Genomic DNA, 25,062 nt, shown 5'->3' with positions numbered 1-25,062 from the left:
TTGTGGCAAAAATAAACTTGATCAAAGGACGGGATCAATTGACAGGGCACTTTTTAAGGCATCGAAGAATTATCAGTTTGGTATTGGAAGGAGCTGTGGGGGCTAACAATTGTAGAGGAGGAGGAGGAGGAGAAGGACGGGGGGGGGGGGGGGGGGGCAAGAGATGAATACAGAAGCATGTACAGATGGATGAAGGTTGCAAGTTATTTGGAGATGAATAAGTTTGCACGGATTAGATTAGCATGGCGCGCTGCTTCGTACTGAAGACCACAACAGCAACACTATCTAAGGACAACTAGTGGAATGAGGATTTTCGTATAATTACTCTATCACCTTGGTGTCGGTAGCGTAAAGTAATTGCTCTCTTGGTGCTTCGACTGGAATTTCTTTGAGGCAAGTTTGTTACACCAGCCCTGCAATTAACATCTTACAGCGTTATTTTTATGAAATAATTTCTACTGCTTCAGTCAATTTTTACTCATATATAAATTAGTATAACTGCGATCATCAGGCGCCACCAGTTACATGTGCACTACGTTAACGGGATGTGTGGTTAGGTTCATTTGCTTTGCGCGCCAGTGAAGTTATGTGTCGAAATACAATCATTTCTGTTGGATATTTAGATGTCTGACGCACGGAGCACAGCTACAAACACATTCCAGGTTAGCACTTTCACTCACAGATATTTACGGCATTCCAACACCGTGTTGCTTTGCATTCCGATAACGACGTTAACTTTGCGATATACATCTATCGATAGCTGCAGGTAAAATTCGATACCTAATAGTAATCGATTGGAATTGTTGAAACACGTGAAGTGCTGCCGGTAATTTGCCGTGTGTATGGTAAGGTATACGACTGAAGGGTAATCTGGAACAGCTTAGGATAACAAACGAGGCCGATAAGAACACTACCATGTAATATGGTCTTTGATCTTGGAGTTATCGTCACCTGATTACAAAGTACAGTGCATGTGCATGCGTAGCAGAAGGTTTATTATTTATACTGTTTCTCCCAACTGAAATCAGCTCAAGAAAAATGGGAAGGTAAAAACAGACTTACCGCTGACAGGCCTGAAATGTCAAATTCGATCAGTACTAACATAAAACTTCCTCGTGTAGTTTAAGAAAATTTTTGGAACATGAATTTCAAAAGCAGTGATTTGTCAGTGGCATATAGAATCAAATTCGGGAAAAGGGTACCCTTTATTTTTCCAGATAAAAAATAACGGCACACTCAGGTACTGCGACGTTTTGACATCTTAGATTCCATTGACTGCTAGACTGATAACTCTAGAGCAGTGTGTGTCTCACTGTTGTAGATTAGTTAGGCTAGCCAGTTTCATGTTACTTAGCTCGTTTACCACGATAGGTTGTAATGATGTGGAACAAGTCGATTTACATTCACTTCACAAACTAATCGGTACATGCGGTTAAATTCTGAAGATAGCCAAGTTTTTTCCTCATTTCTTTTTACCAGAATGGTAGACAGATGCTATGAGTTAGTAAGTCCTGCACAGTACCTTTTACAAATTACAGTAGTAGAAATTATTCTGCGAGATAGTTCTCAAGGAGAAATTTCTCAGTTTGTTTTCAAATTTTACTTTGTTGTATGTCAGACATTTCATATACTGTAACTGGTGAAGTGATCAAAAATTTTTGTTGCAGCAATGTTCACCCCTTTTGTGCTAAAGACAACCTTAATGTAGAGTATTGAATGTCATTTTCCCTTCAGATATTGTAATTACGTACGTTATTGTTCCTTTTGAACTGTAGTGGGTAATTTACAACCATCTTCATGAGGGACTAAATATACTGTGAAGCAGTAGTCAGAATGCCCAATTCCTTAAACAGATGTCTGCAAGATGATCATGGGTGAGCATGTTTTTGTGCACTGAAGGCTTTCTTTCTTAAAGATGAGTTACCCCATAACGTTATTCCATATGACATTATTGAATGAAAATATGTAAAATGCATACGTCAGCTCACTGATTTGTCTCCCCCCAAGATTTGCAATGCTTCTAAGTGTAAATATGGCTGAGCTACATTGTGTTAGAAGTTCCAGAATGTGCTATTTTCCAGTTTATATTCTGATCAAGAGTTTTGAAGTTTCCTCCCTGTTTATTATTGCCTTCCCATGTGCTACACTTATTACTGGTGTTGTACCCCTAGATGTGCAAACTGAATACGATGTCTCTTTTCAAAATTGAGGGTGAGACCATACACAGAAAACCAGTCAATGCTACATTTAAGAACTTTGTTTGCCATTCTTCTGTTTTGGTATGTATGATTGTCCTGATTACTATACTGGTGTCATCTTCAAAAAGAACTAATTCTGCTTGTTGTATATTAGATGGAAGATCATGTACATATATAAGGAATAATAATAGACCTAAGAATGAGTCTTTGAGAACTCCACGTGATTTTTTCCCCAGTCAAAATTATGTCCCCAGACAGTATTGGTTGAATTACTATGTACAACTTTCTCCATTATTCTGGTTAGATATGACATTATCCATTTGTTGACTATTCCATCTGTCCCATAAAACTTCAATTTATTTAGGAGAATACTGTTGTTCACACAGTCAAATGCCTTAAGCAGGTCGCAGAAAATAGACTGGTGCTGTGTTAGTATTTAATGCTTGTAAAATCTGCTAAGTGAACAGTTAAATGATGTCAGTTTAGCAATGCTTCTGGAACCCAAACTGTGATTTGCTGAGGATGTTATTGTTGCCAACATGATATACTATTCTCAAAAATTTTGGAAAATGACAGCAGTGGAAAAGGTCAGTAGATATTGACATCTTTTATCTTTCTCAAAGAGTGGTTTAACAACATTACATTTGTCTCTGGAAAAATGCCTTGATTAAAGTGATGTAAAACACATTTCAGATAAGACTGGGCTGCTTATGTGGGAACAGACATTTAGTACTCCATTGTAAAAACCATCGAAACAAGATGAGCTTTTATTTTTGAGTGTGTGTATAATTTTCTTAATTTGTAAAGAAGTTGCTGATATAGATATATGATTGAATTTTACTAGAGTTACTTTTTCAGTATACAGCTGTGATTTTTCTCTTCGACTCTTTGTCTCTATGCTTTCTGCTGTATTTAAGAAATGATTATAAAGTACATTTGCTACCTGCGACTCCTCATTAGTAGCCCTTCAGTTCAATAGCAGCGTTATCCTGTTCTGTGGCTGGTTGTCATGTCTGTCATTTTGCTACATTCCATATAGCCTTAAGTCTGTCACTGAAATTACTGGTTCCTGATATTAGGTGTATATTCCTTTTTTTATACTCTTTCTTAGTAACTTTGAGTAATTTTATACTGTGCAGCTTCTGCAGGATCCCTACTTGTTCTTGCCAAAAGATAAACTTCCCTTTCCTTTCACAAAATACTTCAATCCTTCTAGTGATCCATGGTTTCATACAAGGCTGGTAAGTGTCCTTTATTACCTTATGCGGATTGCTGTTTTCAGATAATGATATAAATTTATCATGGAATATATTAAATTTTGTTACCATTTGGTTAATTATAAATTTCATACCAAATCATCTCTGTAAACTATTCTTAAAAACATATGTTCTGGAGTCATTAATTATTCTGACTTCCACTGAGGTGTATCCATACTATAAGGCACTATGTTAGTTATCCTAACTGTGCACCATGATGAGAGAGAGCATTTGTTACTGGGTAAATGGTTATTAATTACCGAGAGCAAATTGCAGGCTCCAAATAAGGTTCCAGATTATTTTTCCTATCAAAATCATTTAGAAAATTTAAGTCATCAAAGACTATTAACTGCTTGATGCTGTCTGACAGACAGCACAGTAAGGAATCCAGATTTCTCATAAACACTTAAAAATTTCCCAGTGGATATCTATATACAGTTACAATTAAAAGTGAACTATTTTTGATTTCTGCCTAGTATTAACTGAGTGAAAGCTGCTTATTATTGCGAATAAGCTAATATTATTAACAAGAAATGACAGTAAGGTGTATATATATATATATATATATATATATATATATATATATATATATATATATATATATATATATATATATATAAAAAAAACAAAGATGAGGTGACTTACCGAACAAAAGCGCTGGCAGGTCGATAGACACACAAACACACACACAAAATTCAAGCTTTCGCAACAAACTGTTGCCTCATCAGGAAAGAGGGAAGGAGAGGGGAAGACGAAAGGAAGTGGGTTTTAAGGGAGAGGGTAAGGAGTCATTCCAATCCCGGGAGCGGAAAGACTTACCTTAGGGGGAAAAAAGGACAGGTATACACTCGCACACACGCACATATCCATCCACACATACAGACACAAGCAGACATATTTTAAATATGTCTGCTTGTGTCTGTATGTGTGGATGGATATGTGCGTGTGTGCGAGTGTATACCTGTCCTTTTTTCCCCCTAAGGTAAGTCTTTCCGCTCCCGGGATTGGAATGACTCCTTACCCTCTCCCTTAAAACCCACTTCCTTTCGTCTTCCCCTCTCCTTCCCTCTTTCCTGATGAGGCAACAGTTTGTTGCGAAAGCTTGAATTTTGTGTGTGTGTTTGTGTTTGTTTGTGTGTCTATCGACCTGCCAGCGCTTTTGTTCGGTAAGTCACCTCATCTTTGTTTTTTATATATAATTTTTCCCACGTGGAATGTTTCCTTCCATTATATATATATATATATATATATATATATATATATATATATATATATATATATATATAAAAATAAGAGAGAGAGAGAGGGAAACATTCCACATGGGAAAAATATATCTAAAAACAAAGCTGATGTGACTTACCAAATAAAAGCGCTGGCAGGCCGATAGACACACAAACATACACACAAAATTCAAGCTTTCGCAACTAACGGTTGCTTCATCAGGAAAGAGGGAAGGAGAGGGAAAGATGAAAGGATGTGGGTTTTAAGGGAGAGGGTAAGGAGTCATTCCAATCCTGGGAGCGGAAAGACTTACCTTAGGGGGGAAAAAGGACAGGTATACACTCGCGCGCACACACACACACACACACACACACACACACACACACACACACACACACACACACACACACACACACACACAGACATTTGTAAAGGCAAAGAGTTTGGGCAGGGATGTCAGTCGAGGCGGAAGTACAGAGGCAAAGATGTTGTTGAAAGGCAGGTGAGGTATGAGCGGTGGCAAATTGAAATGAACGGAGATTGAGGCCTGGTGGCTAACGAGAGAGAGGATATACTGAAGGGCAAGTTCCCATCTCCGGAGATCTGACAGGTTGGTGTTAGTGGGAAGTATCCAGATAACCTAGACGGTGTAACACTGTGCCAAGATGTGCTGGCTGTGCACCAAGGCATGTTTAGCCACAGGGTGATCCTCATTACCAACAAACACTGTCTGCCTGTGTCCATTCATGTGAATGGGCAGTTTGTTGCTGGTCATTCCCACATAGAAAGCTTCACAGTGTAGGCAGGTCAGTTGGTAAATCACGTGGGTGCTTTCACACGTGGCTTGCCTTTGATCGTGTACACCTTCCGGGTTATAGGACTGGAGTAGATGGTGGTGGGAGGGTGCATGGGACAGGTTTTACACCAGGGTAGGAGCCAGAGGGTAGGGAAGGTGGTTTGGGGATTTTGTAGGGATGAACTAAGAGGTTACGAAGGTTAGGTGGACGGCGGAAAGACACTCTTGGTGGAGTGGGGAGGATTTCATGAAGATGGATCTCATTTCAGGGCAGGATTTGAGGAAGTCGTATCCCTGCTGGAGAGCCACATTCAGAGTCTGATCCAGTCCCGGAAAGTATCCTGTCACAAGTGGGGCACTTTTGTGGTTCTTCTGTGGGAGGTTCTGGGTTTGAGCGGATGAGGAAGTGGCTCTGGTTATTTGCTTCTGTATCAGGTCTGGAGGGTAGTTGGGGTATGCGAAAGCTGTTTTCAGGTTGTTGGTGTAATGGTTCAGGGATTCCAGACTGGAGCAGATTCGTTTGCCACGAAGACCTAGGCTGTAGGGAAGGGACTGTTTGATGTGGAATGGGTGGCAGCTGTCATAATGGAGGTACTGTTGCTTGTTGGTGGGTTTGATGTGGACGGACGTGTGAAGCTGGCCATTGGACAGATGGAGGTCAACATCAAGGAAAGTGGCATGGAATTTGGAGTCGGACCAGATGAATCTTATGGAACCAAAGGAGTTGAGGTTGAAGAGGAAATTCTGGAGTAGTTCTTCACAGTAAGTCCAGATCATGAAGATGTCATCAATAAATCTGTACCAAACTTTGGGTTGGCAGACCTGGGTAACCAAGAAGGCTTCCTCTAAGTGACCCATGAATAGGTTGGCGTACGAGGGGGCCATCCTGGTACCCATGGCTGTTCCCTTTAATTGTTGGTATGTCTGGCCTTCAAAAGTAAAGAAGTTGTGGGTCAGGATGAAGCTGGCTAAGGTAATGAGGAAAGAGGTTTTAGGTAGGGCGGCAGGTGATTGGCGTGAAAGGAAGTGCTCCATCGCAACGAGGCCCTGGACGTGCGGAATATTTGTGTATAAGAAAGTGGCATCAATGGTTTCAAGGATGGTTTCCGGGGGTAACAGATTGGGTAAGGATTCTAGGCGTTCGAGAAAGTGGTTGGTGTCTTTGATGAAGGATGGGAGACTGCATGTAATGGGTTGAAGGTGTAGATCTACGTAGGCAGAGATACGTTCTGTAGGGGCTTGGTAACCAGCTACAATGGGGCGGCCGGGATGATTGGGTTTGTGAATTTTAGGAAGAAGGTAGGGGTGCGGGGTGTTGGTGGGGTCAGGAGGTTGATGGAGTCAGATGAAAGGTTTTGTAGGGGGCCTAAGGTTCTGGGGATTCCTTGAAGCTCCGGCTGGACATCAGGAATGGGATTACCTTGGCCAACTTTGTACGTAGTGTCGTCTGAAGGCTGACGCAGTCCCTCAGCCACATACTCCTGACGATCAAGTAGCACGGTCGTGGAACCCTTGTCCGCCGGAAGAATGACGATGGACCGGTTAACTTACCAAGAAGCTAAACAAATTTGAACAATTACATTCTGTTCGGTCAATGTCCACATATGCAGCAGCTACATTACCATCACCGTCACAAGTACCAGTTGTACCCTACTCTGTACCACGAACAGTGGACCCTCTGGGCCTCCAGAATACATCCGTCCCCTTGATGGTAGGGGGAAAATCTCCTTCCGTTGCTCCCAAAGTACCTACTAACCCAGGGGACATTGGTCACCCCCCCCCCCCCCCCCCCCCAAGCCCGAGAAGCAACAGCCTTCTCCGGCTCCTATCGTGCAGAAACGGTCCCTTGGGACCTTCTCTCCCAAGGTCTCCACTAATGCCACAGTGGATGCTTGCCAGTGGCTAAAGGAGTCAAAAGCTGGTGGACGATGAGCTTCATGGTCTTCCTCCATGCCTGAAGCTACTTCGGAGATGTCCTTCCAGCAAGACCCTAAAGAGAAGCAAGAGGGCAAGCAAACAAAGACATCTGTTGAGAAAAAGGACCCTCCAGTGGCCCCAACAACACCACTCCCTACCAATTCTGCACCTGAGGATGAGGTGGAGATCTTAGCATCTCCTGAGCACCTGGATTCATAGATGTCTCATCCACAATAGGAATGGGTACAAATACTCCATCAGTGGCAGCAGGTGACGCTGAGGCGTAACCTGCCTCCTTGGGTGCTTCATGCCTTCCCAGCCTCACGATAACATCATCCTCCAGCGGAATTGCTGCTATTTTTTCCACCACCTGGCTGAGCTAAGGCAACTGCTTTCTGCATTGCCCCCCAGGGGGTCCACAACTCTTTTGTGGATACGTGCGTGGCGAGCACGGGGCCCCTAGCCATTGCAGCCTTCTTTCTCTCCAGGGCTGCATTTCCTTTCCCTTCCCCTCCTTTCCCCTCCTTGCTCGTTTCCCCTCGCCCTCTCCTCTCCCTCTCTTGGTGCCCTTGCTTATGTTGGCCCCCACTATCCTCCTGGTTCTGTTGGTTTTACAATTCGGCTTTGTTGCATAATCATCTCCTCCTTTTGGCATTCCTTGGTCCCCCTCTGGGGTTTGACCTCCATTACAAAATTTCTCCTCCGTAGTATGAGCCATTTGGGGAAGAGCACCTTACCTAGTGTCTCCGACGTGCGCCCTCCTAGTACATTCCACCTTTTCTTTCACGTCGTCGTCTGATTCTAGGGTGCATAGACAGCACGGTAGCCGGCCCGTGTGGTGAGGTCGCTATGTACCCTTTTGGTTGAGCCCCCTGAACACACAGGGATCACACTTCTGATACCTGAGCTGTGACTTCCTCATGCATGCCTTGGAGTGGTTGCTCGTCATCCTGGAGCGTCGGAACTCCCGACAAAGGCCGCCGTGCCAGAGGGCCCTTGCTGTGGCTGGGTGGCGCCCGTAAGGAGAGCCCCTGATCGGAGTGGGTGGTATCAGGGCGGACGCTATGCAAATGAAACGCATACGGGTCCAGAACTCTGGCCGTTCTTCTGCGGCCGTCTCTCTTCGTGGAACTGATTCCTCAAGTGCTGCTTCTCTTGCCTCTTCGGCCTTCCCTTCCATGGCTACCCCCTGGGAAGAGGGTCAGGCCCGTCAGCTAGGGGCGAAACCTTTCCCCCGTTATCTAGTTTGCACCAGGACTGATGGAGATACTTTCACCAATACTAAACCTTTATTCTTTGTGGAACACATTGAAGACAAGTTTGGCGAAGTGGACTCCCTGAGCAAGATGCGATCGGGTTCGTTGCTGATAAAAACTGCTTCAGCTGCCCAATCTGCGGCCCTTCGTGCCTGTACCCATCTTGGCACAATTCCTGTGTCCATTACCCCGCACCAGTCTCTAAATATGGTACAAGGTGTGATTTTTCACAGGGACCTCATCCTTCAAACTGATGAGGAACTTCGGGACAATCTCGGACGGCGGGGTGTTCACTTTGTTCGACATGTTGAGAAGGGTCCTAAAGACAATCATATTGATACTGGTGCCTTTATCCTGGCCTTTGAAGGGGATACCCTCCCTGAGAAAGTTAAGATTATGGTCTATCGGTGTGATATGAAGCCATACATCCAACCTCCTATGAGGTGTTTTAAGTGCTTGCGTTTTGGACACGTCTTCCCGCTGTTCACAGGCCCCTCTCTGTGGTGTCTGTGGATGTCCACTCCATGAGGGGAGTCCCTGTGTTCCCCCTCCTGTGTGTGTAAATTGTCATGGTAGTCATTCTCCACATTCACCAGATTGCCCAGTATATAAGATGGAAAAAAAAGATACAAGAGTATAAGTCCCTTGATCGTTTAACCTACACAGAGGCCCGTAAGAAATGTACGCGACTTCACCCTGTGTCCATGACATCTAGTGACGCCTTCGTTACATCTACACCCCTTCCTCCCCCTTCCTGACCCCCATCCCGGACCCCTCTCCTCCCCCCCTCCCCTGCGGCTCCCTCACCTTTACTTCTGAGCGCTGCTCCCCCTCCCACTCCTTCGGCATCTGCCGGTCGAGGGCGCCTCTCCCGGGGTGCCCCTTCCCGGCACCCTTCCAGGCCAAAGGTCTGCTGCCGTGTGACGACCGCGAGAGCTGCAGTCTGTCGGCCCCCAGGTCGCCCGGTCTCTTTCTGTTCCTGATCTTGCTGCAGCTGGCTCCTTTATGCCACACAGCCCTCCTCGATCTCAGCCTGAAAAGAAGAAGAAACGTAAGTCCCGGGACAAAGAGCCTCTGGTGTCACCGGAGGTCCCTTCCCCGACTTCACAACCGGATTCTGACCTGTCGTTCATGGATGTCGCCCACTCCTTGTCGGTGACAGGTGGGGACCCGGCGGTATGACTGGATTTAGCGTGTTCAGCCCCCATTTAAACCATCGTTCTGTGGTTCTCCAATGGAATTGTAATGGATACTATCGTCACCTTCCGGAATTGAAATCCCTTCTTTCGTCCTACTCTGCAGCTTGTATGGTTCTCCAGGAATCTCATTTTACTGATGCTCACTCACCGACCCTCTGTGGGTTCCGTGTTTTCTGTCGAAATCGGGTCGGACCCCTGCAGGCTTCTGGTGGCGTTTGTACGTTGGTCCGTACAGACATTGCTAGCACGTGGATTCCTCTTCACACTACATTGGAAGTGGTTGCTGTTAGGGTCCACTTAGACTCTGCGGTCACAATTTGCAATCTTTATCTTCCTCCTGACAGGACTCTTACACCTGCTACCTTAACTGCCCTTCTTCAGCAACTTCCTCCTCCCTTCCTCCTCCTTGGGGATTTTAATGCTCATCATCCCTTGTGGGGCAGTGCCTTTCCATCTAGACGAGGTCTTCTTATAGACCAATTTATTGCAGACCACGACCTGTGCCTTCTTAATGATGGCTCCCCTACTCATTTCAGTGCCGGTCATGGTACCTTTTCTGCCATTGATCTTTCTCTTTCTTCTCCCTCTCTCCTCCCTTCATTACACTGGTCGCCACACGACGACCTTTGTGATAGTGACCATTTCCCGTTGATTATCACGCTCCCTTCCCGCTCCCCGATGGACAGGTTACCTCGTTGGTCTTTCCAATGCGCCGATTGGCCTCTATACACTGCACAGGTCGTGTTTTCTCCCTCTTTGTCGGGTTGTATTGATGACGTCCTACGTGACGTGTTTGACGCGATTGTTCGCACTGCTAGCCTTGCTGTCCCGCGCTCATCTGGACCATTTCGTCGCCGGCAAGTCCCATGGTGGAATATGGCCATTGCCATTCCCATCCGTGATCGCCGTCGAGCTTTGCAACACTTTAAGAGGCACCCATCTGTAGCCAGCCTTACTACCTTTAAACACTTCCCGCTAAAGCCCGTTATTTAATCAAACAGAGCAAGCGGATATGTTGGGAACGATTCGTTTCTTCCCTTGGTTCTACTGTCCCCCTGTCATGGGTATGGGCTACACTTCGCTCTCTCCAAGGTTGCCATCGGCAGTCCACCCTCCCAGGCCTCCACTTCCCAGATGGTATTTGTACGGACCCATTAGTTCTTGCAGAACATCTTGCGACCCATTTTGCAGTGGCATCAGCGTCAGCCTCCTATCCAGCTGCTTTCCTTCACCAAAAACAGCGGGCTGAAGCTTCCACCTTATGTTTCACCCCTTGTGAGTCAGAATCTTACAACGAACCTTTTACTGAATGGGAATTTCTTTCTGCTCTATCTTCTTCTCATGATACGGCCCCTGGCCCAGATTCCATTCATAACCAACTGCTTCAACATCTCAGTGCTCCACAATGGCAACATCATCTTCGGGTGTTTAACCGTATCTGGCTCCAGGGTGACTTCCCTTCTCAGTGGCGGGATAGCATCGTAGTTCCTGTCCTTAAGCCTGGTAAGAACCCCCTATCTGTTGACAGCTATCGGCCAATTAGTTTGACCAATGTTGTTTGTAAGTTACTTGAACGGATGGTAGCCCGTCGGCTCAATTGGGTCCTCGAATCTCGGGATCTATTGTCCCCTTACCAGTGTGGCTTTCGAGAGGGACGGTCTTCAATCGATCATTTACTTCGCTTGGAATCCGCAGTTCGGCAGGCTTTTTCCCAGCGCCGCCTTTTGGTTGCAGTGTTTTTTGACCTTCGCAAGGCCTATGACACGGCCTGGAGCCATCACATCTTACCCTTCATCAGTGGGGTCTTCGGGGCCCACTCCCGATTTTTATCCGCCAGTTCCTGTTCCATCTGTCATTCAGAGTTCGAGTTGGTACTATTTTTAGTTCTCCACGGACCCAGGAGACGGGCATCCCGCAGGGTTCTGTCTTGAGTGTCCTTCTTTTCCTCATTGCTATCGATGGACTTGTGGCCTCTATCGGTCCCTTGGTCGCCCCTGCCCTGTATGTGGATGATTTCTGCATTTGGGTTAGTTCCTCCTCGATGGCATCTGCAGAACGGCAGCTCCAGGTAGCTATACGGCGTGCCTCTGCATGGACCCTCTCACACGGGTTTCAATTCTGCCCTTTAAAATCGCGGGTGGTCCACTTCTGTCGCCATACTACGATCCACCCTGATCCAGAACTCTATCTTGCTGCACAACGATTGCCTGTGGTCCCACAGTTTCGTTTTGTGGGTTTTCTTTTCGACAACAAGCTCACTTGGCTGCCCCATATCAGACTCCTGAAGGTAGGATGTTTCTGTAAACTCAATGTCCTTCGCTTCCTTGCCCACTCGTTTGGGGTGCGGACCGTTCCCTCCTTCTCCATCTTTATCGTGCTCTAGTTCTGTCTCGCTTGGACTATGGTTGTCAAGTTTATGGTTCAGCTGCTCCTTCCACACTGCATGTGCTGGATCCAGTCCACCATCGTGGTATCCGTTTGGCCACCGGTGCCTTCCCTACTAGCCCTGTTGATAGTCTCCTGGTTGAAGCTGGGATCCCCCCCCCCCCCCTTTCTGTTCGGCGGTCCCAGCTTCTGGTGTCTTATGCACTCGCTATCCATTCCTCTCCTACTCATCCTTCCTAGTCTATCCTGTTCCCAGACCATGGACGTCGCCCACCCGACTCCCGCCCACGGGCGGGTTTACCGGTTGGGCTCCGCCTTGCGTCTCTTTGCTGTGATTTTCAGCTTCCTTCTTTGTCCTGTCTTCCTCGCTCCCTCCCTCCCCCTTGGTTAGTTCCTCGGCCTCGAATTCGGATGGATCTTCGCCGAGGTCTGAAAGATTCCATCCCCCACCCCCCCGGTGGTGTTCCGTTCCTTTTTCCGGCAAATTTTATGGGAGTTCCGGGATGCTGTTGTTTTTTACACTGATGGCTCTAAATCTGCTGATCATGTTGGGTATGCCTTCACGTCCTCTGTTGGAACGGAAAATCATCTGCTGCCACCTACATGTGGGGTGTTTACTGCGGAATTGATGGCAATTTCCCAGGCCCTTACCTTTATTAAACAGTCCCAACACAACCGCGTTTTGTTATGTACGGACTCGATGAGTGGCCTTCTTGCTATTGACCGGTGTTTTTCGCGCCATCCCTTGGTCTCTGCCATCCATGACCATCTCGCTGATATTCACCGTGCTGCTTGTTACATTGACTTCCTTTGGGTCCCTGGCCATGTGGGTATCCCGGGTAAATAGCTTGCTGATCGTTTGGCTGGGGGAGCAGTCACTTACCCCTCGTTTTCTGTAAGCCCTCCTGCAGCGGATTTACGGCTTCACATCAAATCCCACTTCGCACAGTCATGGGCCAATTCTTGGGAGGCTACTCCCCTGTCTAATAAACTTCGTGCGATTAAGGTGACACCAGGCCCGTGGCGTTCTTCCTTTCGCCTCTCCCGAAAGGACTCAACCACACTGTGTCGTCTCCGCATTGGCCATACCAGGCTGACCCATGGTTTTCTTTTGCGTGATGAGCCACCCCCACTTTGTGGTTGTGGAGCCTTCCAGTCAGTAGCCCACATTTTGGTTGAATGCCCCCCTCTTTTGGCTCTGCGTGCTAAGTACAGACTCCCCCACACTTTACCTTTGATGTTGGCTGACGATTTCTGGATGGTCTCTCTGGTTCTCGGTTTCCTCCGGGAAAGTGGTTTTTATTCTCAGTTTTAAGGTTTTTAAATCTCTTTCTGGTGTTGGGGCAGGACGGTGAGTGTTTGGGTGTCTCCCACTGTAAGCCGTGTTTGGAGATTCCCGATTCACCTCCCTGACCGAGATCCTCTTTTCTTCCCCTTTTACTCTGTTTTTTTTTTAAGGATTGGTTAGTCTCCTTTTCTCATACGTATTTCTACATTCTAGCGGTTGCACGTTTTAAGTCACAGGTGGTCTTGCTTATGCTGCTTCAGCATAGCGTTGGGTTCGTTCTCTTGCCGACTTCCCTCATTTTATTTTTTACCATTGGCAACATGACTGCCCTTATACGTTTTTACCTTTTTCCCTTTTATTGTTCTGACTTTCCTGAGATGTCCCATTAGCGGAATGGACTATATTTGAAACAAAGGACTGATGACCTTGCTGTTTGGTCCCTTAAACCTCAACCAACCATCCAACTTTCTGCATTGCCCTCCAGCAAACCTGGTTCCCGGCAATGCGGGCCCTTGCCCTCCACTCCTGTAGGGGATATTACAAGAACCGTAGCGACTATAATAAAGTGTCAGGTGGAGTTTGTGTCTATGTCCTGAACTCAGTATGCAGTGAACCTGGGCCCCTTCTAACCCCTCTTAAGCTGTGGCTGTCAGGATGAGGATGATGTGGGAAATAACTGTCTGCAACACACATCTTCCTCCAGATGGTGCAGTACCCTGAACGCATTGGCTGCACTGATTCACAACCCTAAACCTTTCCTGCTTTTGGGAGAGTTGTGGGGTGGCACCATTCTTAAGGGCCGAGGTAGAGATGTTGAAACTTTCCTGTCACAACTCGACCTCGACCTCTGCCTCTTAAATACTGGGGCCCTCACACATTTCAGTGAGGCTTATGGCATTTACTCAGCCATTGATCTATCCCTCTGCAGCCCAGGACTTCTCCCATCTGTCCACTGGAGAGCCTACAATGACTTGTGTGGTAGTGACAAAGCCAACGTCACCATCAGCCATCGAGCCGTCGGAGTAAACCACTTCATGGTCCCGCTACATGTCAAGAATCGAGAGGAAGTGACAGCGGAGAGCCGTTGGGTTAACTGAGTCCTTAGGATCATGTGAAAGGTCCCGGTGAAGCTTTTGCCTAGGTGTACAGCGGACTCGTCCTAAAAGCTCCCGTTGCCAGTCAAATGCCATAGTGGTGCACTGGGTCGAGTAAACACAATGCTGAGGGGGCCGCCAAACCATAAACCAGACTCCTATAGTCAAGGTGGGTTTGAACAAGGGCTCTGTAGAGCTGCAGCAGCATAGAGTAATCTGCACCCCAGATGGTGTTGCTCAGGCAGCGGAGGGCATTGAGGTGCTGCCAGCACTTCCACCTCAGCTGACGAAGATGAGGAAACCACATCAATCAGGGTGTTGAAAACCAGTCCTAAGAATCAATATGTCTCCACTACAGTGAGCAGTTTCCGTGTAGCCTGTTTGGCCAGCCTGTCGGCAAGTTCCTTTTCCTTAGATTCCAATGTGGTCTGGAGTCCACACTAACACCACAGAACGACTGGACTGTTCCTGGGCATAGATGGACTCCTGGATGGTCACTGCCAAAGAATGGCACTGTTCAGTAGCTTGGAGGCAACGTAAATGGTGAGCAGTTGTGCACGCTCAACCGCCAATGGAGGGATTACGGCCTCCACCAGGACACTGCTCAAGGAAAGCACATGTTTGTAGTTCTCCTGAGAATCTGAATTACTGTCTCCTTTTTGCACCCACGGCGGTTCATCTCCCATATCAGAGACCAAGTCCAGGGCTTAAGATTGTGGTTAGTGTCTGATCTCATCTGTCTGAAGTGGAGTCCTTGCCTTTACCATCGTATACTCAAGGTCCATTCATGTACACGTCCACGGCGAGGTCTGGAGGATGAGAGAGCACAGTGATTTAATTTTTTATGCAATAGTCACGCACCAACAGGGATGGATGTGCAGGTGTGTTATCGTGATGATACAGCTATGAAATCTCCCTTCCCCTTTCAGGCCATTTCCTTCTCATATTTTCTCACAGGTGTTGCAACACGTCCTGCTAGCACCATCGATTAGCAGTTTTTTCCTGTGCCATGAATTCATGATGAACTAATCCTTCAAAGTCAAAGAGTCAAAGAAAACTATCAGCATGGCTTTGACATTTGACCTGACCTGACAGGCTTTTTTTGGCCTTGGAAAACCTTTTCTGGTCCATTGTAAGGTTAAACCTTGGTCTCAACACTATATCCATAGACCTACATCTCATCACGAGTTAAGATTCTCTTAAGGAACATCTCGTTCTCATTTGCGCGATTCAGAAGCTTAACAGATTGTGTGGCAAAGATCTTTTTGGTCTCGACTAATGCACCATGGGACTAACTTGGTGGAACACAATGGATTCCAAGAGGCTCTGTCAGGATTTCATGACATGATCCAGTTGAAGTGATACATTCCTCTGCAATCTCTTGGACAGTCAATCTTTGATTGGCACACATAATTTTGTTGATATTCCTGACATGAGCGTTGTCGGTAGCCATCAAATCGTGTCCTGAACAAGGGTCATTTTTAACTTCTGTGTGGCCTTTTTAAACCGTGTGAACCATTTGTAACACTGAGTATGGCTTAAGCAGTCATCACCATAGGCTTCATGCATCATTTGGTGTGTCTCTGGAAAGGTTTTCTTGAGTTTCATGCAAAATTTAATGGGACGCGTTGCTCTTCTAACTCTGCCATCTTGAAATATGGTAACTGTGCGTCACAGAGTTCTGCTCAGTACAGCACACACAACAATGAAACTTCCAGCAGTTACACATTAAACACAGGCATGTGCGTGGATGCCAACTGCTTTTTGCTTCAATACACCATTGGTGTGAAATTAGGAATGTTCCAAAATTTTTTGAACATGCCTCATAAATGTAATTGGAGCTATTGGTAGTAAGCTTAATTGTTTACGCAGCTCCCTACATGAAGTGTATCCTTGCAGCACACTTCTGTGTTATAAATAAAATGTTTCTGTGTAAATAATTGTCCCCAGAAAATTAAGCCATATGTGAATGGAAGTCTGCAAAGTAAGCTTATTTTCTGATGCTTTCATACCAAAATTAGCAAGGCACGTTGCTGCCCAGCATTGAATCACAGAATTATTGTGTATAGCACTGTGGCATGCCTGTTTATTTCTATAATCTGCATTATCTGATAGTAATTCCTCACCATATGTTTTTGGCAGTTTTGCTTGACTTTGGCGGCAGTGGTTTTACCCAGATGAAGGTGTTCATGGTAGACATTTGACTTAGTTGCGTGTCCAAAGGTTAAGTTTAATTTAGTTTAGATTTTCACCTGTTACATGGATGTAAAATGTTTCAGTGCGTTCACAAATAAGGTACTTTTTCTCGCTGAAAACGTGGCTACTTGTTGGCCTTTTATGTAACTGGATTCATGCCTGTTTGACTTCACAGATAGTGAGACACACTTCATACAGAACATTTCTTATGCATCCAGCCTCATTGGTCTACCCACAACAGAGATTTTGTTTAACTATTCAACTTCTCAAGGAGTGTTTGAAATACCATTTAATGGTAAATCAGATGGTCATAACAACTGCACAACTAGGAGGATTTGTTTTCACATGGAATGTAGTGGAATAACATTTACTGATTTGGTTGTTATGAATTTTAATGTTGTTTACTGATTTTTGTATTTCTTTGGTGAACGGAAAGAACTAGAAGTGCTGAAAGATTGACTTGTAGCGAAGCATGAGGCCTGTGTTATGTTGGAATGTGATAATTTGCTTCTGCAATGGTGAAGCCAACGAATTTCAACATGAAAATATATGCTTGGTTCACCCACTTTTACTCTTCCTGTAAGTGCTAATTTGAAAACAAGCGAATCAACCACCTGACATATTTTGCATATTGTCACTCAATAGTATCTCAAGGAATAATTTTCTGGGGCAACTCAACACTTAGAACAAAAATATTGATTGCATAAAAGTGAGCAGTAAGAATAATATGTGGTGTTAGCCTGCGGTGACCTCTCCCCATGTAATGTCCGTAATTTTTTTAGCTCTGAAGAAAGACATTCGGGGCCAGTGATATGCTTCAGACAAAGAAATGCTTGCTTGGGTAGAGTCGTGGTCCCATTGGCAATGACAAACGTTTTACCATGAAGGCATTGACTGTCTTGTCCCCCAGTGGGATGAGTACACTGAAGCGCCAAACAAACTGATATAGTCATGCATATTCAAATACGGAGATATGTAAACAGGCAGAATACGGTGCTGCAGTTGGCAATGCTTATATAAGACAACATGTGTGTGGCACAGTTGTTAGATTGGTTACTGCTGCTACAATGGCAGGTTATCAAGATTTAAGTGAGTTTCAACATGTTATAGTTGGCACGTGAGTGATGGGGCTCAACATTTCCAAGATAGTGATGAAGTGGGGATTTTCCCATACGGCCACTTGGCAAGTGTACTGTGAATATCAGGAATCTCGTAAAACATCTAATCATCAACATAGAGGCTTTGTAACAGTGTGGGACATGTGCAGTTGGAGTGATATGGGACCACTGATATGTCTAGATACGACTCTGACAGGTGACACATTATGTAAACATCCTGTCTGTTCACCTGCCTCGATTCATGTCCATTGTGCCTTCCGACGGGCAATTCCAACAGAGCAGTATGATACCCCACACATCCAGAATTGCTGCAGAGTGGCTCCAGGAACACTCTTCTGAGTTTAAACACTTCTGCTGGCCAACAAACTCCCCAGACGTAAACATTGAGTGTCTCTGGGATGCCTTGCAACGTGCTGTTCAGAAGAGATTTTATTTTATTTTATTTTATTTACACGTCAAGTTCCATAGGACCAAATTGAGGAGCAAATCTCCAAGGTCATGGAACTTAACAGTACATGAAATTACAATATAAAAGTAATAACAGATAAAAATAAATGTTTATGAACCCAAAAGTAAAGTCGGTCCATGAGTTTAAGTAAACACAATCAACTATACAACAAGAATCACCTTAATTTTTCAGGGAACTCCTTGACAGAATAGAAGGAGTGACCCATGAGGAAACTCTTCAGTTTCGATTTGAAAGCGTATGGATTACTGCTAAGATTTTTGAGTTAGAGTGGTAGCTTATTGAAAATGGATGCAGAAATATAGTGCACATCTTTCTGCACAATGCATGTTTGATTTCTGCCAAGTGTTAACTGAGTGAAAGCTGCTTATTCTTGGTAATAAGCTAGTATTGTTAACAAGAATTTACAGTAGGGAATATATATATTGAGAGGCCAGTGTCAAAATACCCAGACTCATGAACAAGGGCTGACAGGAAGTTTGTGAACTTACACCACTTTATTGCCTGAACCACCCATTTCTGAGCCAAAAATATCCTTTTAGAATGGGAAGAGTTACCCCAAAATGTAATACCATATGACATAAGCGAATGAAAATAAGCAAAGTAAACTAATTTTCGTGTCGAACGATCACTCACTTCAGATACTGTTCGAATAGTAAAAATGGCAGCATTAAGATTCTGAATGTGGGCTTTCCACAGCAGCTTACTATCTATCTGAACACACAGAAATTTGAACTGTTCAGTTTCACTAATCGGGGTGGCCGAGCAGTTCCAGGCGCTACAGTCTGGAACCGCGTGACCGCTATGGTCGCAGGTTCAAATCCTGCCTCGGGCATGGATGTGTGTGATGTCCTTAGGTTAGTTAGGTTTAAGTAGTTCTAGGGGACTGATGACCTCAGAAGTTAAGTCCCATAGTGCTCAGCCATTTGAACCTTTTTTTTTTTTTTCACTTATCATATGCCTATTCTGTGAAATTAAAATGTCAGGATTTGTTGAATTGTGTGTTAGAAACTGTAAAAACTGAGTCTTACTGTGATTTAGTGTTAGTTTATTTTCTACAAGCCGTGAACTTGTCATGTTTTGCACTATTTGAAACCGAGCTAATGTTGCACACAACATCCTTTACTACCAAGCTAGTGTCATCAGCAAGCAGAAATATTTTAGCATTACCCGTAATACTAGAGGGCATATCATTTATATAAATAAGGAACAGGAGTGACCCCAACACTGATCCTTGGGGCACCCCCCACTTGACGTACCCCACTCAGATCCCACATCATAGCCATTCTCAACATCATGAATAACGACCTTTTGCTGTCTGTTACTAAAGTAAGAGGTGAACCAATTGTGAGCTACTCCCTGTATTCCCTAATGGTCCAACTTCTGGAGCATTACTTCGTGATCAACACAATCAAGTGCCTTAGTTAAATCAAAAAATATGCCTTGCATTCAAAACCTTTTGTTTAACCCATCCAGTACCTCATAGAGAAAAGAGAATATAGCATTTTCAGTTGTTAAATGACTTCTAAAGCCGAACTGTACATTTGATGGTAAATCATGTGATACAAAATGATCAAGTATCCTTACATACTGAGCCTTTTCATTAACTCTAGTAAACACTGATGACCTAGAAATATGTCTAAAATTATCTACGTTATCCCTTTCTCCATTTTTATAAAGCGTCTTTACTACTGAGTACTTTAATCGTGCAGGAAACTGACCATTCCTAAACGAAAAAATTACAAATATGGCTAAATACAGTGCTAACATCTGCAGCACAGTACTTTAATATTCTGCTAGGCACTCCATCATAACCATGAGTGTCCATAGTCTTCAGTGATGTAATTATTGACTCAGTCTCCCTCTTGTCGGCATCAGAAGAGTGTTTCAGACATCATCTTGGAAAAGCATTTGTCAAGAGAGTTATAATCCCCTATAGGAACTAAATTTTTATTTAATTCACCAGCAATGCTCAGAAAATGATTGTTAAATATTATACATATAGCTGATTTATCAGTAACAGAAATATTTTTGCTACAAACTGACATATTGTCGACCTTGTGCTGCTGACCATACAGTTCCTTCACAACTGACCATATGGTTTTAATTTTATCCTGTGAATTAGCTATTCTATTTGCATACCACATACTCTTTGCCTTTCTGATAACATTTTTTAAGCACCTTACAATACTGTTTCTAATGGGCAACTGTAGCATGTTTGTGACTATTTGTAACATTTTGATATAATTCCCACTTTGTTCTACACGATATCCTTATCCCACTAGTCAGCCACCCGGGCTGCCTATTACTGCTAGTACCATGCTTAGAACATTCTAATGGAAAGAAACTCTCAAAGAGCATGAGAAATGTGTTAAGGAAAGCCTTATATTTATCATCTATGTTATTGGCAATATAAACATCCTGCCACTCTTGTTCCTTGACAAGGTTTAAAAAACTCTATTGCTGTTGATTAACTTTCCTACATAGTTTGTAATCAAATGTGACATTTGTTTGAGTACTAAAGCCTTTTAGTGTTAAAACATGTGCATCATGGTCTGAAAGGCCATTCAACCTTTTACTAACAGAATGCCCATCTATTAATGAAGAGTGAATAAAAATATTGCCTATGGCTGTGCTACTGTTCCTCTGTACCCTAGTTGGGGAAAAAAAACACCGCCTGCATCAGATCATATGAATTTGTGAGATCTACCAACATCCTTTTTCTTGCACCATCATATACAAAATTTATATTGAAGTCACCACATATAACTAATTTCTGGTACTTCCTACAAAGTGAATCAAGAACCATCTCTAGCGTGAACAGAAATGCTCTGAAGCCAGAGTTAGGGGACCTATAAACAACAACAATTAGAAGTTTAGTTTCACTAAATTCAACTGCCCCTGCACAACATTCAAATATCTGTTCAGTGCAGTGCCATGATATGTCTATGAACTCGAATGTAATCTTGTTCCCCTTCTATTCTTATGGATTTATGGACAAACCTGCAGGATTCATGGTGTCAGTTCCCTCCAGCACTACTTCAGACATTAGTAGAGTCCATGCCACATTATGTTGCGGCACTTCTGCATGCTCGCAGGGCCCCTACACGGTATTAGGCATGTGTACTAGTTTGTTTTGCTCTTCAGTGTATATTACCAGTTATAGCGATTATTTTTGAAATAATAAAAAGTTTACCTACTTTTTCCACATCTCATTTTCATTTGACTGATCCTTGCATATTGAACTTATTTACTGGTATTTATTGAATTGCTGTCCATATAAAAATCAGTTTTCAGACATTGTCATGGATGTAGTTCACATATACACTGAGAGACAAGATTGCACTAACTGTAATTCTCTTACCACTGAAATATAAATGCATACATTGACATAAAAAGTGGCGATCCAAAATTATCAGTTTTTTGTTACAAAAACAAACTTATGGCTGTATACATTAACAGTTTTACCAGGAGGCTTTACATTTGAAATTTTCTATTGAATAATAGCATTTATCTATTAGTAAATGCTCCAGTGCATTCTGTAAGGTCTTTAATTAGGTACCTTGAGATCAGGTGGTAGTCTCATGTAAAAAAATTGTTGCTATTGCGTGTGGTCTACAGTCTGCAGTCTTTTTATTACTTTTAATTCTGTGAAAGTTTGCAGTTGCCTGTCTGTTGCAGTTATGAACATTACTGTTCATCAGGTTATGTTCTGGATTCACTAACATGAGTGCCTGTAGGATGTACACAGAATAGGTGGTATAAGTATTTTAAATTTTCTGAAAATTTCTCTACAAGGCTCTCTCTTGTTTGCCTAAGGTACCACACTTATTGCTGCTGCCCCCCTCGCCCCTTTTTTTAGTCTAAAAAGCCTGTCAAAGCTATATAGACTGCTGGTGGCCCAACTGTATCAGTACCATGCTGAAGATGCAGATGAATCAGACCGGAATATATTTGCCGTAGGGTATCACAGTCCATGCATGCTGACACCAGTTTCAGTAAATAAACTTTTATAATGTCTGTCTTACAAATATGATATGTGTGCTTTTTCTATGATAGGTGTGTGTTATAATACCCAAAAATGTGTGGGGCTCATCAAAAGTAGCATTGCATAGTGAATTCATATTCTGGAGTAGTGGATTTCTAATCTCCATATAGCTGTTCTGCTTCAAATTTTTCATGGTTTCCATAAATCATTCCACATCTAATATAGAATGGTTGCTTAAAAAAAGCTGCATCTATCGCTTCCCTTCTCAACTCCACACCCATACTATCTGTAATGGCCTTGACTTCAATGAGGCAGTAAACATTAAATCTCATTTCTTTTTTAATTTCATTCTTTGAGAATAACTGTTGTTTATAGGAAAATTAATATGTTGATGTCGCTACTTTAATGATGAAACAGTACCTGTACTAAGAGTGACATGTTTTAAAATGAAGATTCACATAATTGAATAATGTTTTTTTAATTCCTTGTTTCCAAACATTAATATTTTTTTTTGTCCATTTACAGTGGGGATCAGAACATGGCTCATATGAAACATGTGAACAACCTAGTGAAGTTAAGGAGTCTCTTTAAAAATCTGAAATATGTTCCTGAGCCTATTCAGGGATATGTCGTCCCATCTGATGATGCCCATCAGGTGTGTATCTTGTAAGAGCTTACTAGTGACATTGTACTATTAGATACATCTGTGAAAAATAGACATAGGGGCAAAGCTAGAGAGATTCAGTGGCTGCAAGGAAGCTGTAGTGTTAATGCTGATAAGTAATGAAACTGAAAGTTGGGTACTAAGAGTACAGTTTGTTGATTGGAACTTACTGATAAAAAAGAAATGGTTACTTAGCAAGCCAGGGAATGCAAAAAGGGAACATTAAAATCTTAACTGAGCAACATTTCCATTTATGAATGAAATGCAGCCACGACAACCCTTCTAAAGGCTCTTTAATGATGAACAAATAGAAATTTCATTTTTGTGATAACTAACCCCATTGAGTTTACTTCATGGTAATGTATGGAATGGTGAATGGTTTAACAGAGTATCTAAAGATGATAGGGGAAATGCTGTTATTGTTGAAAAGTAAAATGAAAATACAAAAACATACAAAAGTTAACAGTTTTTTAGGAATGTCTTGAAGGAATATTGACAGTGTAAACAACAGTTTGGTGAGTAAAAGGATTGATAAATACATCCTATAAAGCAAAATGTGGAGCAGAAAGAAATAGGGAGAAAGAGGAGACTGTAAATTGAAGAAGCTTAACTGCTGGAGAGAGATTATTTTTCATATATAACTTTAATAACTCATGTGATAATGATATGTAGTAATAGTGGAAGAAGTAAAGGTAACAATTCGTCATAAAGTTGAGATATGGAGTCACTGATAAGCTCATAAATAAAGCAGAATGTTACTAGCTTTTAGACAAATCCTTCTTCAGAAGACTACTGCTAGCCCCTGCCTCGCACCCACCTCTGCCCTCATCCCGTGACTTTAACCTCTCTCATCTTGCATTCACACCTCCTATACTGTCTCCCTCTTCCTGTATTCTGTCTTCCCCTTCCAAACCATCCTCTTCATTACTGTGTGTTGTGCATAACCCCCTTGTCTTTGCACCAGAACTAGTTCACCAGTGCCACATTCCTATACTTTGCAATTGCTGTCTCTCCCTCCTGGGCACTAGCCACCCTTCCTCAATTCTCCCCTCCCCACTACTCACCTCCTTTCTCAAATCCTGCTCCACCTGACTCAATCTCCCAGCACTTTGCAGTCAACTGAGGCGATGCAGCTGTGTGTGTGTGTGTGTGTGTGTGTGTGTGTGTGTGTGTGTGTGTGTGTTTCTATTAGTTCTGTTCATAAGCTGGTAAGATTCTTGGTCTTCTTTATGTGCCCAACACTAAGGCAAAGCCTCAGATTTATAATTTGTTACCTTTTCTTCTTTCATAATTTAAATAGTTCATGTTTTATATAAAAGGTAAGGAGAGTCTTTAACTATGTTACTGAATTTATTTCTTCAATTTAAATGTTTCCATCGATGTTAATGTTTTGTACAATTTGTGGGCTTCAAGGAAGAAGTTTTGGGGTTATTTATATAGAATTGCATATAATCCTTCGAACAAGAAAGAAAGCAAGTGATGACTATTTCTTGAGAAGCTGTGGGCAGCTAGATTTGTATGGCACAAGCCACTATGTGGCATATTGTAAAAGTTAACCACTGACAGTATTATTTGCCATTCCTATTCTTTATGTTCAGAAGAGAAATTAAGAGCCACTTTTTTAATGTCATCAGTTTTTTGACTGGGTTGAGGCTGGCTTCCATGTTTTCTAATTACATGCTAATCTTTTTGTCTTTAACTACTACTAGAATTAAGTGAAATTAGCAAATAAACTTTGAAAACTTAGCATTTTGAAATTCAAATTTATCATTTACATTCCCCCCCCCCCACCCCCTCCTCCCCCCCCCCCCCACCCCCCTCCGACCTGTATATAATTCCAGTGATGGCGTATTTATCTGGCAAAACATGTCTGCTTGTGTCTGTGTATGTGCGGATGAATATGTGTGTGTGTGTGTGTGTGTGTGTGTGTGTGTGTGTGTGTGTGTGCGTGCGCGCGTACCTGTCCTTTTTTCCCCCTAAGGTAAGTCTTTACGCTCCCGGGATTGGTATGACTCCTTAC

The 25,062-nt window shown here is 43.4% G+C and overlaps 1 protein-coding gene across 6 annotated transcripts in view; it reads left to right on the top strand.

The window, feature by feature from the left end:
- The first annotated feature begins 771 nt into the window (after positions 1–771).
- LOC126480877 (xaa-Pro aminopeptidase 1) overlaps positions 772–25,062 on the top strand; it is a 142,374-nt gene continuing 118,083 nt past the window's right edge. Inside the window, exons 1-3 of one of the 6 annotated variants that reach the window (XM_050104263.1) lie at positions 2,654–2,785; positions 2,892–2,977; positions 22,904–23,033. In XM_050104263.1, coding sequence (XP_049960220.1) covers positions 22,917–23,033 — 117 coding nt within the window. In that variant the 5' untranslated portion in view covers positions 2,654–2,785; positions 2,892–2,977; positions 22,904–22,916. The other 5 variants (XM_050104262.1, XM_050104264.1, XM_050104260.1 and 2 more) reach the window with 5 other exon arrangements.

The sequence above is a fragment of the Schistocerca serialis genome, chromosome 5 (genome assembly GCF_023864345.2).
Source record: "Schistocerca serialis cubense isolate TAMUIC-IGC-003099 chromosome 5, iqSchSeri2.2, whole genome shotgun sequence".
NCBI classification, from domain to species: Eukaryota; Metazoa; Arthropoda; class Insecta; order Orthoptera; family Acrididae; genus Schistocerca; species Schistocerca serialis.
This window is presented reverse-complemented; position numbering and strand designations above follow the sequence as displayed.